Raw genomic sequence first — 12,374 nt, 5'->3', positions numbered from 1 at the left:
GCACTGCCCACAGCAGCCGCACATCTTTCTGACACATGCCCCTTCTGGCGCCAGTGTCATTTGAATTTCTGTGATACCAATGATGGCCCATGACTCAGTTCTCCCCCTGGACCACAGGAAGTAGAAATGGGGCATCGTCAGGAGGATGGGAGGGCCTCGGGAGAGGGAGAGGAAGGGAAAAGGGTGATTGGGCCTTTTCAAGAAAAGGGCAAGGAACAGCAACATGCGTCCTGGGCTTGGGTTTCTTCTTTGGTATTCAACCCTCCATCTCAGCCCCCGAACTGCTCTCATCAAAGAGAACCCAGAACTCCAAAGACTTGATCTTCAGACATTTTTCTTTCTCTCCTGACTCTTTATTCTCATCTCCACCCTTTTCTTAAGCCAAATACCCTGCTAGCAATGAACCCCCATTTCCCCTCTACTTCTCAAAATCCTGTTTCCAAGGTCCAGCTGACATGTCACCTCCTCCAGGAAGTCTCCCTTAACCTCTTCACTATTCTGCCTGCATGCTGCACAGTTTGGTCTCCTCTGCTCCTGAGCTTCCTGTACATTCCAACTTCACGGCCACCGGGACGTCAGTATCTGTCTGGGCTCACATACACGTTCAGGCCTGCACGTTTGCACGTGCGTGTGCCTGTGCACACGGGTGGGCTTGTTTTCTAACCCTCATGGGTGAGTCTCGTCCTCCCAAACAAGCCCAGGAGCACCCTGAGGCCAAGGGCTGTGTCCTCCAACTTCCTGTGTCCCCCAACCTCCAGGATGGCCACGGTGGGGAGGCGGGAAGAGGGAAGAACCTGGTCCCTGATGAGCCTCTCATGCCACCCCCACCCATTCCCAGCAGTTAGAGATGGGCTCCCGCTGGACGGACAGAAGGACAGGCGAGCAGCAGTGTGTCCTCTCCAAGGTTCCTCTTACCAATGGTTTCTGTCTCCCAGGCTGAAACAGAGAAAGAGAGAGAAAGAAGGAAGAAGTGAGCAAGGGGGCTGAAGTTGGGTCTGCTCACACTGGGCCCTGCTGATTTCCTTCCTCTCCCCCTCCCCACTCCCAAACTCTGGAGAGGCTCTGCTGGGGGCCCAGAGGCATGAGGACTGCAAGGGGGGGACCCGCCAGACAGTGGAGGCTTCTACCTCTTCCTCCAGCACTGGACACAGTTAAAGAGAAACGAGCAGGGGCATCTGAGAGGAAGAGAGAGATCAGGGCTCCTGTATCTCCAATAACCTGCAAAGCATCAACTTTTACAATGGACGCCAGCTTCAGCCCTGGGAACCAAGAGACGAAAGGAGAAATGCCATTCTCAACTTTCTAAGTATTTAAGGCAAGTCTCACTAACCCAGCTTTGTGAACAGAGATGCTAAAAGGCCCTGCCTTAATGAGCCATTAAGAATCAGGTGAAAATAACACGTTCATTGTGCAATTGCCAGAGGAGGGATGGAGTCTGAAGGCAAGTTAATCTTAAGAAAACCTCATTTTACTGCTGATTCATTTCGCCTTTTTTTGTTGTTGAAAAGAAGCAGTCTTGCCATGGTGCTGACCTAGAGGAGATGCTCAATAAACTTTAAACATGTGACTGAATGAAAGGAGCACATGCATGGAGGAAGTGATTAAGCTGGTTTCTACAGGAGTGAATTCGAGATCGGGCTGAATCACTGGGCGCCGCCGTGCCTGACGCCCCACCGTTCACACTGTACCTCTTGCTGCAGCACTTGGCTCGTAGGTCTCCTCTTTCAAAATTCACTTCCTGTCCTCCTCTGGGTCCCACCCAGTCCCCAAGTTGTCAGATGGGAGAGTTTAACTGCCACCCTCCTCCTGGGCTGGCAGGAGGTCTGGAGGTGGGCGGTGCAGCTAACAGACCCCAGAAGGAGAAGAGGGGAGGTGAGGTGGGCTGCATCGTAGCTAAACCCTGCCTTCTCTGGTCTCAGGATGGGAGCCGGAGACAGGGGCCTGGCACCCCAACATCCTGCCACCATCTCCCTCTGCCACCTCCTGCAAGCACCTTCCCCCCCAGGCAGAGCCAAGGTTGACGGAGTTCCAGGTGAAAGAGAATTTGCCTTCGGCCTCTCACAGTGGAGTGAAACGTGGAAATTCTCCACTTCTAGAAGGACATGGGCCGAAGCCTTAGGCAAGTGAAGGAGGAAGCTGAGACCCGGGTCTCCACGGATCTGTGTATGGCCATACATGCGACTCAGGTCCCTCAGGAGTCCGCCCTCCATCCTCCTCGAATCAAGGCCCCAACCCAGCAGGGGGGAACCTCTGCCTGCAGGGTGCCCCGTGTCCTTAGTGCTTGTCTCCAGCAAGGCCTGGGGCCCGAGTGTGGGGAGCAGGCTGGACCTAAGCATGGCCTGAAGAGGCTCCAGGGGAAACCCACCTTGGTCCGGGTTGAAGATTCGGAAGAGTTCGGCGGGGCAGCTGACAAGGACCATCTCACCCACGTGGGCGGGCTTCCAACACGTGATGTTGTCCCACATCCCGGGGCAGCCTGTGGGGAAGAGAACCATGCTGAGAGGGGCCCCAGCCCTTACACACTCACACACACACACATGCAGGCATGCACACGTGCACACATACACATACATGAGCATGCGCGAACACACTCATGAGCCAGGCCCTTGCAGGAGGAGGGAGCAGTTTAAGGGGAGAGAAGGTGTTTGAGGCAGGGCTCAGCCCTGCCCCTGGAAGATCCTCAAAGAGGAGACATTTCAGGAGCTCCTGGGGTGGGAAGGGGGCCCTCATCTGATTTTACGTCAGCCCTACAGTCCCGGCAGGATTGTGGGGAAGGAAGAAGCAGGCCCAGCCCCCAGGCCAGGGCAGGATTCCTAAGAATGAGATACTGGGGGTCTTTGTGGCACTCCCCCCACATCACCACACACCAGCTCCTCGGCATCTCCAGGCTGCACCATCACTGTGGGGTCCAGCATCAGATCCACCTCTTCTGTGGGCCCTCCTTCCCCCTAGGTGGAGGGGCAGGAACTGGCTGGCCTGACGGAGCTGCCCATGGCCCCACCCACCTCTCAGGGCAGGCCTGGGACGGGGATGGCGTGGAGCTAGGACTTCAAGGAATAGCACAAATTGGCCAGTTGGGGAAAAGGGGAAAGCCATCCAGGCAGATGCCTGCAGGGCCAAGGCCCGGAACTGTGGAAGGACTCGGAGCACGAAGAGACAGGAGGCAAGGACCACTTGGGAGCCCAGTGCAGTGGGGAGGCACAGGCCCCAGTCAGGTGAATGCCAAGGGAGGCGGAGGGAGCAAGGACAAACTGAGAGGTATTCAGGGGGTATCAAGACTGGAGCCTCATTGGATGCAAGCCATGAGGAGGAGGAAGATGCTGAGCTTGACGACCAGATTTTCAGACGTGGGGGCTCCATGGACCCTCCGACCGCCATGCACTCTCTCTCCTTCAGGCCCATTCCAGCCTCTCTGTGGAGCTCTGCATCCCTCGTCGCCACCTCCTCACCTCCCCTTCATGCTTCACTCCTTCCTCTGACTCTATCCCTCCTCTCCACTGAAACGCTTCTCTCCTGGGCCACCAGTGACCTTGCTCTTCACCCTCACTGACGGGGCCCCGCCCTGCCCACCCTGACTGAACGCAGGTGCTGGGGGCTGCCCTGCCCTCGGACCCTTGCCGCACTCACCTTGAACGAAATCACTCAGCCCACGGACGTAAGGACAGAATGACACACAGACAACTCCAACCCCATGGCCAGCTGCCTGCCAGATATCCGTGCCTTTAAGGGCCAAAGACAGTCCCAACACAGCGTGTCCAAGACTCGACTCGGCATCTCCTACTAAAACCCAATTTCCTGTCTCAGCCCAGCTAGAAACCTGGAGTCACCCTTGCTTTGTCTCCACCTCCTCCACGCTCCATATCCAATCAGCCACGAAGTCCTGCTGGTGTGACCTCCAAGTATTTGTGAAACCCATGCACTGCTGTCCATCCCACACCCCCACCTAGCTCAAGGCTAACCATCTTTCACCGGGAACATGGTTGCAGCCTCCCCAGTGGTCTCCTCACCCGACCCCACACAGCTGTGACCATGATCTCTTCAAAAGGAAGACCTGGCCAGGTTGTACAGCCCACCACCCCCAGTGAACACCTTGCAGTGGTCCTGTCACCTCAATTTCTTAAAATGGTCCCCAGGGCCCGGCCCTCACCTTAAACTCAGGCACATGGGGAGCGGGTAAGGCCACAGGATGAGAGTTCACCCAGGGAAAGGAAACGAAGTGAGAAGAGGATGGAGGAGGGAACCCCGGGGACCCCCATATTTATGGGGTGGGCAGAGGAAGTGCATGTCGTGATGGAATCGAGAGAAAGGGGCCAAGGGGTATGAGGGGGGCAGCAGTGTGAATGTCCGACAGCAGAGTGCAGTTTCAGGAAAGCCACCGCACCCTGCTGAGCCGTCTACAAAGACGAGCTTCAGAGAGGGCCTCTCTGCCAGAGAAGAGACAGCCAGCGGGTGACCGACAGCCTCCCACCACACGGGGCTGCGGTGAGGATTAATGAGTTCATACATGTAAAGCTCTCAGAAGAACGCTGGGCTCCCTCAACGCATGTTCGCTGTTGTATTAAAATTAATTTCATCATTTCAATTAGGTGTCCCTGGGAATCATTCCCCTGAGAGAAGCCCAGGCGGGAGACGAAACAGAGCCCCGCAAGGTGAGAAGGAAGGCCAGTGGGGGCCGCCGACGGGTCACGGGGGGAAGCCTGGGCAGGTGCCAGGGAAGGGGACCTGGGGCAGCCTCATGAGCTCACAGCCTCTCTGCTGGGGTCCATGACCCACTTGTGGGTGCTGTCTGGACCAGAAGGCACCCACGGCTTCTGGGTGCAGAAAACCTTGTCTCTCAGAATTCAGACCTGGCTATTCTGGAATTCACACCCAGTTACATTGGCCTTTAGCATCCTGCTCCCAAGATGACCGAGTTTGGGAGCTGGAAGCACCATAGAAAGCTCTGAAGACAACAAATCAAGAAGGTGAAGACCCTGGGGGCCACAAGGGGGGAGCCAAGTCCCAGGTCTCACAGCAACAGGCCTGTTATTGATGATCCCTGTCCATCCATCACAGCAGGATATCCAGCCAGCACACGACTCGTTATGACATCACGGACTTGAAAGAGACCCAGCCACACATCTTTAGCTGCCGTGGCCGCGTTGGCTGTGGAACGGTGTGCAGTGTGGCCGTGCCTGGCCCATGCCCTGGGAGCCCCAGCCAACAGCTGTTCCCTTAATGTGGAACATTAGGCCCTGGCACAGCCAGCTGCTACCACCAGCTGATGTTCCTGAGGTCCCAGGGCACGTCAGATAGAGGGAGCACAGTCACGAGGGCTGAGGGACGGGAGGGACACAGGGCTCAGGTGGGATGGCACGAAGGGAGAAGGGGCTCCCAGGTGTGAGGCCAGAGGCACAGAGGCAGGGCAGGGGCTTCATCCTCTTAACAACTGTTTACTGAGCGTCAACCCACCAGGCCCAGGGCTACAGTGGTGGAGAAAACACACTGAGAAGGGCAGAGGGAGGGAAAGGCAGGGTGTCCCCTCAGCACCTGCATGGCAGCCACAGGACTTGAGTTTTGTTGACTTCTGCACGTCTCTGCCAAGTCTCTACTCCTCCGCCCTGACTCAGTTTCCCTATGTGCACAGTGAGGGTTGGGTGTCTCCAGGGTTACTCCCGACTCCGAGTGACCAGAGCTCCAATCTGGAACAGAGATTCACTCAGGACCTGCTGGTGCCCAGGAGGATGGCTGGGGAGGCTGGAACTGCCTTCCCTGTCCCCACTGCCAAGACCAACATCTCTCCAGGGGCATCTGCCAAGGTCCCACCACCCCACCCCCATGGCCTGCCACACTCTGGAAACTCTCCTGGTGCCTCCTTAGGTTCCCAGCTGGGGTCCCTTCCAGAGACTAAGGGTCCTGGGGCAATTCTTGCAGCACCAGGGCAGGTGGAAAGCCAAGAACTAGAAGCCCCAACTCCAGGGCCCAATCCCAGTGTCTGGGTTTAGGAACTGGGACACTGTAATATAATAAGAATTATATATTTGGTCTTCGTCCCATGTTCCAGACGCAGAGATCCTAAAAGCCTTGAAATTTCCTGAGTGATGGAGTGAGAGCAGCATCTTCTGTTATTCATAAGCCCCTTTCGGCCTACGTGCGTTTACGCCAATGAAGTGACTCTGGAGGATGGGACTGGTTCCCAGAGGAACCAATCATGTGATTAGAGGGTGGGAACTTTCAGCCCCACCCCTCAACCTATGGTATGGGAGGCAGGCTGGAAATCGAGTTAATCTTTAACGGCCAATAACTTAATCAATCACGCCTACATAACGGAACCTCCAAAATAAACCTAAACAATGGGGTTCAGAGAGCTTCTTGGTTGGTGAACACATGCACGTGCCAGGAGGGTGGTGCACCCCACTCCACGGAGACAGAAGCTCCTGCACTTGGGATCCGTCTGGACCTCACCTTATGTACCTCTTCATCTGGCTGTTCATTTATATCATTTATGATATCCTTTATTGTAAACTGGTAAATGTGTTTCCCTGAGTTCTGTGAGCCATTATAGCAAATTATTAAAGATGAGGAGGAGGTCATGGGAACCTCTGATTTGTAGCCAAGTCAGACAGAAGTGTGGGTAACCTGGGGACCCATGACTTGCGACTGGCATCTGAAGTAGGAGGGCAGTCTTGTGAGACTGTGCTCCTAATCTGTAGGGTCTGTGCTAACTCCAGGTAGTGTCAGAATTGAATTAAATTGTAGGGACATCCAGTTGGTGTCCGCAGAAAATTGGACTATTGTTTGGTGTTGTGAGTAAAGAAGCAGTTTGCCTTTAGGGAACAATGTACCTGACTCTGTGGGGAGCTCACACCCTCCACCCACCCCTCTGGCCTGCATCACGGGGGTCACAGGAGACTCAGGCCACCTCCTCAAGGCTTCCCAGAATGCCCCTCGCACATCTCTCCTGCAGTTATCACCTCCCAGCCTGACCCGCACAGGAAGAGCCACGCGCTCTCTCCTTTCTCATTCTTGATGGGACCTGCTCTGGCCTCAGGGGCCTGGGAGCCGAATCCTCCCAGGGACCCTTTCCAGAGAGACGAGGACAGGATTTGGGCTCCTGAGAGAGCCTGCAGTTTGTCTAACTAAGGACAGCAACTCATTTTCCTTCCACACCCACGGAATACGTCCAGCTTCTCTGTCCCCACCTGTTCCAGACTCCAGGCCCAACAAAGCTGAGTTTCGTTGGGACTAAAGATTTCAAGACGCCTTTTCTCCCTCTCCTCCCTGTCCTCCTTTACCCTTCTTTTCTTCTCACTTTCCCCTTCCATCCCTCTTATTCACTCATTTATTCTAGAAATATTAAGTGCCTATTTGAGTCAGACGCTGCAGAGCAATACTGGAGTGAATACAACAGCCCAGTCTCTGCCTGCACAGAGCTTATCGTCCCAGGGTCGCGTGACAGATTTTGGATTTTCTGCTAAATGCTGAGAAGCCCTGGGATGGTGTATTACTTTCCTATTGCTGCTGTAACAAAGCAAACTTAGCGGCTTAAAATGACACAATTTCTTATCTTACAGTCCTGGAGGTCAGAAGTCGGAAACGGGTCCCGCTGGCTAAAATCAAGACGTCAACAGGGCTGCGTTTCTTCTGGAGGCTCTAGGGAAGAATCTGTTTCCTTGTCGTTTCCAGATTCAAGAGGCTGCCCACATTCCTTGCCTTGTGGCCCCTTTCTCCATCTTCAAAGCCAGTAGCATAGCATCCTCAAACCCCTCTCCTTCTCTGACTCTCCTGTCTCTTCTTTCACTTCTAAGGGCCCTCGTGTTTAGCAGGATCCACCTGAATCATCCAGGATACTCTCTTCATCTTAAAATCCTTAATTATACCTGCCAAGTCCCTTTTGCCATGTAAGTCAACACATTCCCAGGCTTTGAGGATTAGGATGTGGGTATCTTCGGTGGGGGCATTATTCTGCCTCCCACAGATGGATTTAAGACAAGGAGTCACATGATCTGAGTCAGCTGTGTGGGAAGGTAATATATTTCAAGAGCAGAAAAGCAAACACAGGACATGTGTGTTAGGACATGGCAGCAGTCCAGGGGAGGGGGGAGGGGCCTGAGTGGAGCCATGGCAGCCGAGATGGAAAGAAGTTCTGTGTAGGAGAGTCTGGAAGCAGGACTGACAGGGCTTGGTGACAGACTGGCTGGACACGGCCGGTACGTGTGCCAGGGACTGCTGGCGCTCACCCATCTCATGTGACTGAGTTCTCACCAATTGTAAGTGGGTAGGAGTGACTGGTCTCAATTCATCCCTCACAGGCTCCACAGCCCTTGTCTCTCCCCTCTGTGCTGCACCCTTGGAGGCCACGTGTTGAGGGTGGCAGTGTTCCTAGATGGAAGGAGCCTGGATCCCTGAAGGACCACACGGAGTCGAGCTCCAGCCCCACCTCTACTGACCACACTGGCCTGTGCCACGTGCAAATAATAAATGTTACCATGCTAAGTCGCTGAGATTTTAAGATTTATTTGTTACTGCAATGTAGTCTAGGCTGCTCTAATGTAGTGAAGGGGAGAGAGGTACCAAGGATGGCACCTGGGTTTCTGGCTTGAGTGTCTGGATGGATGAGCCATTTGCCACAATGGGACAGAGGACTGGACGAGAAGCAAATGGTGGAGGGAATCAGGCAAGCTGGAACTCAAGGGTTTAGTCTGCGACAGGTTTAGTTTGAGATGGTGCGAAGAGCCACGTGCAGCTAGATTTCAAATAGGCAGTTAGATAAAGTCTGGAATCCAGAGGGGAGGTCAGAACCAGAGAAAGAGAATGGGAAGTGGTCAGCACAGGGATGCCACGTAGGGCCATGGACCTGGATGATATGTCTAGTGAGAGAGTGTAGATCCGAGAAGAAAAGAGAAGAGAACAGGGCCTGGCCCCAACAGAAGAAGGAATGTCAACATTCAGAAGAGGAGCTGACAAAGGAGACTGAGGAGGAGTAGCCAGAAACACAAGGAAAACCAGCAGAGGTTAGTGACACAGCCAGGAAAGCACACTTCAAGGAGGAGATGGTCAAGTGCATCAGACACTCTTGAGAGGTCGAGAAAGTTCTCCTCCTCTTCTTCCCCCTGCAGAGGAGGTCAAGAATCAGAACCGGTCCTAGTCCTGGGAGAACTCTCCACTTTGATACCCCCAAGCCTCCCACTTGTGCCCCAACTCTACATTGAGTCCTCCCGTGCCCTCCTGGCTCAGTCTGTCCCACCGGAAGCCTCTAGGGAATTGGTCAGAGAATTCAGGCACCGGGGGATTCCTGCGCCGTGGGAGAACGCTGTGCACACCCTCCGGGGCTGCTCCCATTCAGACACTACACACAAAGCAGCCAAGGAGAGGCAGTGCCTTCTGACGGCAGGAGGGAAAAAGACCACTTGGGCAAGTTGAACAGAGAGAGAACGCAAGAGCCATTGGCCTCGACTGGAACAAAACAAGGAGCTAATCTCGGGTTGTCACGGCGATGATTTTGTCCAGTTCAAAACCCGTGAGACCAGGGCACCAAAGGGACTCAGACAAGGGCACGGTCCTCCCTTTCTGAAGCCACCCCAGGATGCCTGAGTATTGTTAGAACAAAGCCCTCATTTTAGCATACAATTCTAGGGTAAAAAATGATTCCATTTACTGGAATTCCCTTTATAGCCAATGTTTCTGATCCCTAAAATGAGGACCAGCTGCGAGCTCAGAGCTGGGGGCGGGGGAGGACTAAAGATGCAGCCTACCCAACCAGAAGTCAGTGGTTCTCAAAGTGTGGACCCCAGACCAGGAACACAATGGGAACTGCCAGAGATGCAGATGCTCAGGCCCCACCCAGACCCACTGAGTCAGAAACTCTGGTGCTGGCCCAGCAATCCGTGTTTTAACAAGCCTTCCAGAAAAGTTCTAACACAGGCCTAAATCTGAGAACTATGGGACTAAAGGAAAACAGGTTTGGACAGAAATGGAACCCTCTGTCAGATCTGGAAAGTGAGCTCCTCAGAGCTAGGGTCCCAGCAGACCCCACCCTTCTCCACTCTGGGTGCCTGTTCAGTCTCAGAGCAGCTGGGAGAGAGCAGAGCAGCTGAGAGAAGCTGATCTGGCTCCAAGGATGGGGAGCCCGGGCCCAGCCCTGCAGTGGCTCCCCCTCCTCCAGGCCTCTCCCCTTCTGGTGAGGCTGGGACGAGGCACTCTGCACCTCAGACAGGCCTCAGAGGCCGGATCAGATTAGCAACGAGCAGGCTTTCTAGTCTCCCTCCAAGCCGTCTCCCTCCTGTCCCTGCCAAGGCCACTGCAGGCCTGCCTGCTCCATCCTCTCCAGAGTATGCGGAGCCCCTAAGGAGGACTACACCCCACCAGCCCTGCTTAAATGCAGGCAAGGCCTCCAGGCTGACGGAAGCCCGCAGCCTGGCAAAGAGAAGTGCCGGCTGGGCTCACCCTGGGCAGGCAGGCGGCCCGGGCTGCACAGAGAACAAAGCAGCCGGCCCAGCAGGCGGTGCCTGTGACCCGCATGGGCCTGGGATGCTCAAGAGCAAGACGCTGGTTCCCACGCACAGGAGTCCTCTCTCCTGCTCTCTGGGCACAAGAGCCCCACAGCACAAAGGGCGCTCCCTGCTGGGACGGCAGATCTGGGTCCTGTCCCAGAGCTGGCTCCAGCCCTCGGTATGACTCAGCCAGTGACTGCCACCTCTGGCCTCAGCCTCTCTGCGTGTCACGTGACAGAGCTGGACTTGGTGTTGTCTCAAGTTCCATTTAGCATTCAGGGGTTTGGAATGAGGGACAAAACCACTTAATTTATCTCCTCAATAACCGCCCCAATAAACATCTTTAAAACACGCCAAGGATGTTGTGGACCAAACCACCCAGTCAGAAGACTGGCTTTGACTCTCCACTACCTTACCTACCCTACCCTTCGGCTGCCTGCGGAGTGTTGGTGCCTCTGAAGGCCACTATATGCATTACCATCCCATGTTCTTTTTGGAATGGAAGACCCAGGACCAGTGAGGGACAAGAATTTGAGGGGATGTGGGTACCTTCCTGGGAGCCCCCCACCATCCCCTCGACCACACACACAGTGCCACAGACACACCTCACCTCTAACAGATCAGGGTCCTCATTCCAATGCACTCACTTTATTGGATTTAAAAGATTATGGGGAGACACACAAAATATATATAAATACACACAAAAAAATAAAAACATTGCTGTGAGTTCACACAGTCTCTGAAACAAGCTGACAGTTTTTCTTTTTGCATTTTGAAGTGCATTTCAGGGACATCGGCTGACCTCTGGCCAGCGTTCTGTGTACTGTGTGTGTGCTTAGGGACAGAAGGGGCAGGGGAGGTGCAGAGAAGGGGTGTAGTGGAAGGGTCTCTCAATTCCCCCCACGCACAGGTTGACAGCATAACACACAACTGCCGATTTTCCATTACACTCAAATTTGACTCCTGGCTCCTAGGAGTGAGGTCCCAGTCTGCTCTACCTGTGCCCTGGGGGTTGCTCTCTGGCTCCAGATGGCATGAGCAGCCTTGTGGATGCTATTCTTTGGCCACATCAGTGGTTGTCAAACTTGGATACACTTCAGAATCATCTGGAAGCTATTAACACATACCCTCCACAAGGCCCCCACCCAAATGCTGATCACACCGGTTGGGGAGGGCCTGGACATCTGCATCTGTAAGTGCTCCCGGGGGTTCTAATGCACCGCACAGTGCAATGAGATGGATTGCTGCCTGTATTTCACAAGCAGGTTTAATCGGAAGCCAAGAAGCCTAGCTCAGCTGCAATGACAAGGATGCCCCAAGGATCTGGCCTGAGGCTCGTATGGAGCACACGGGAAAATTAAAGGCCCTAGCAAACCCTCCCCTGGTTGCTGACTGCAGGGTCAATGCTCTCCCAGAACTTCAGCATTGGAAAGGTGCCAGGGGCCACCTGCTCTCAAGTCCCTTAAGGAGGGGCAACTCCAACGTCAGCTTGCAGAGAAAGGCCCCTGCCAACCACAGCCTGAAGAGAGCCAGGCTGGACACTCCTCGGCCTCCCCTCGCTGGAGCTGGGGCCTGCGCGACCGAGCCAAGCAGGTCACTAGAGGCTGAGGCCTCATGCTGTCCTGGTCCTTAGAAATGCAAATGCCCTTTGGCCTTTTCAGAGCCAAGAAAAGTGCAGATCTCCGGGGGCACACTTAAGGCCCTCCCCTCCCAGCTCCTCTCTCCAGACTCATTTCAACTTCCTCTGCCCTATGACCTTTCACTGCAGCCAGGCGGAAAGCTGGGGGTGAGGGTGTCTCCTCACTCCTCTTCTGAGCCGAAAAGCAGTGTGGTGGTTAAGAGGAAGAACTCTGAAACCATCGAACGCACATCCTGGCCCCAGCCTTCCTGGCTGCCTGACTT

At 54.6% G+C, this 12,374-nt stretch overlaps 1 protein-coding gene across 3 annotated transcripts in view; it reads right to left on the bottom strand.

The window, feature by feature from the left end:
* The window catches only part of ADCYAP1R1 (ADCYAP receptor type I), a 58,834-nt gene that overhangs the window by 29,093 nt on the left and 17,367 nt on the right, over positions 1-12,374 (bottom strand). For all 3 annotated transcript variants that reach the window (XM_087429300.1, XM_014785967.2, XM_004418858.3), the window contains exons 4-5: positions 2,366-2,476; positions 916-936 (exon numbers count right to left, since the gene is read on the bottom strand). In XM_087429300.1, coding sequence (XP_087285426.1) covers positions 916-936; positions 2,366-2,476 — 132 coding nt within the window. The remainder of the gene's footprint in view (positions 1-915; positions 937-2,365; positions 2,477-12,374) is intronic.

This window comes from Ceratotherium simum, chromosome 1 (assembly GCF_057802395.1).
Source record: "Ceratotherium simum simum isolate JZ-2026a chromosome 1, ASM5780239v1, whole genome shotgun sequence".
In the NCBI taxonomy this organism is placed as follows: Eukaryota; Metazoa; Chordata; class Mammalia; order Perissodactyla; family Rhinocerotidae; genus Ceratotherium; species Ceratotherium simum.
This window is presented reverse-complemented; position numbering and strand designations above follow the sequence as displayed.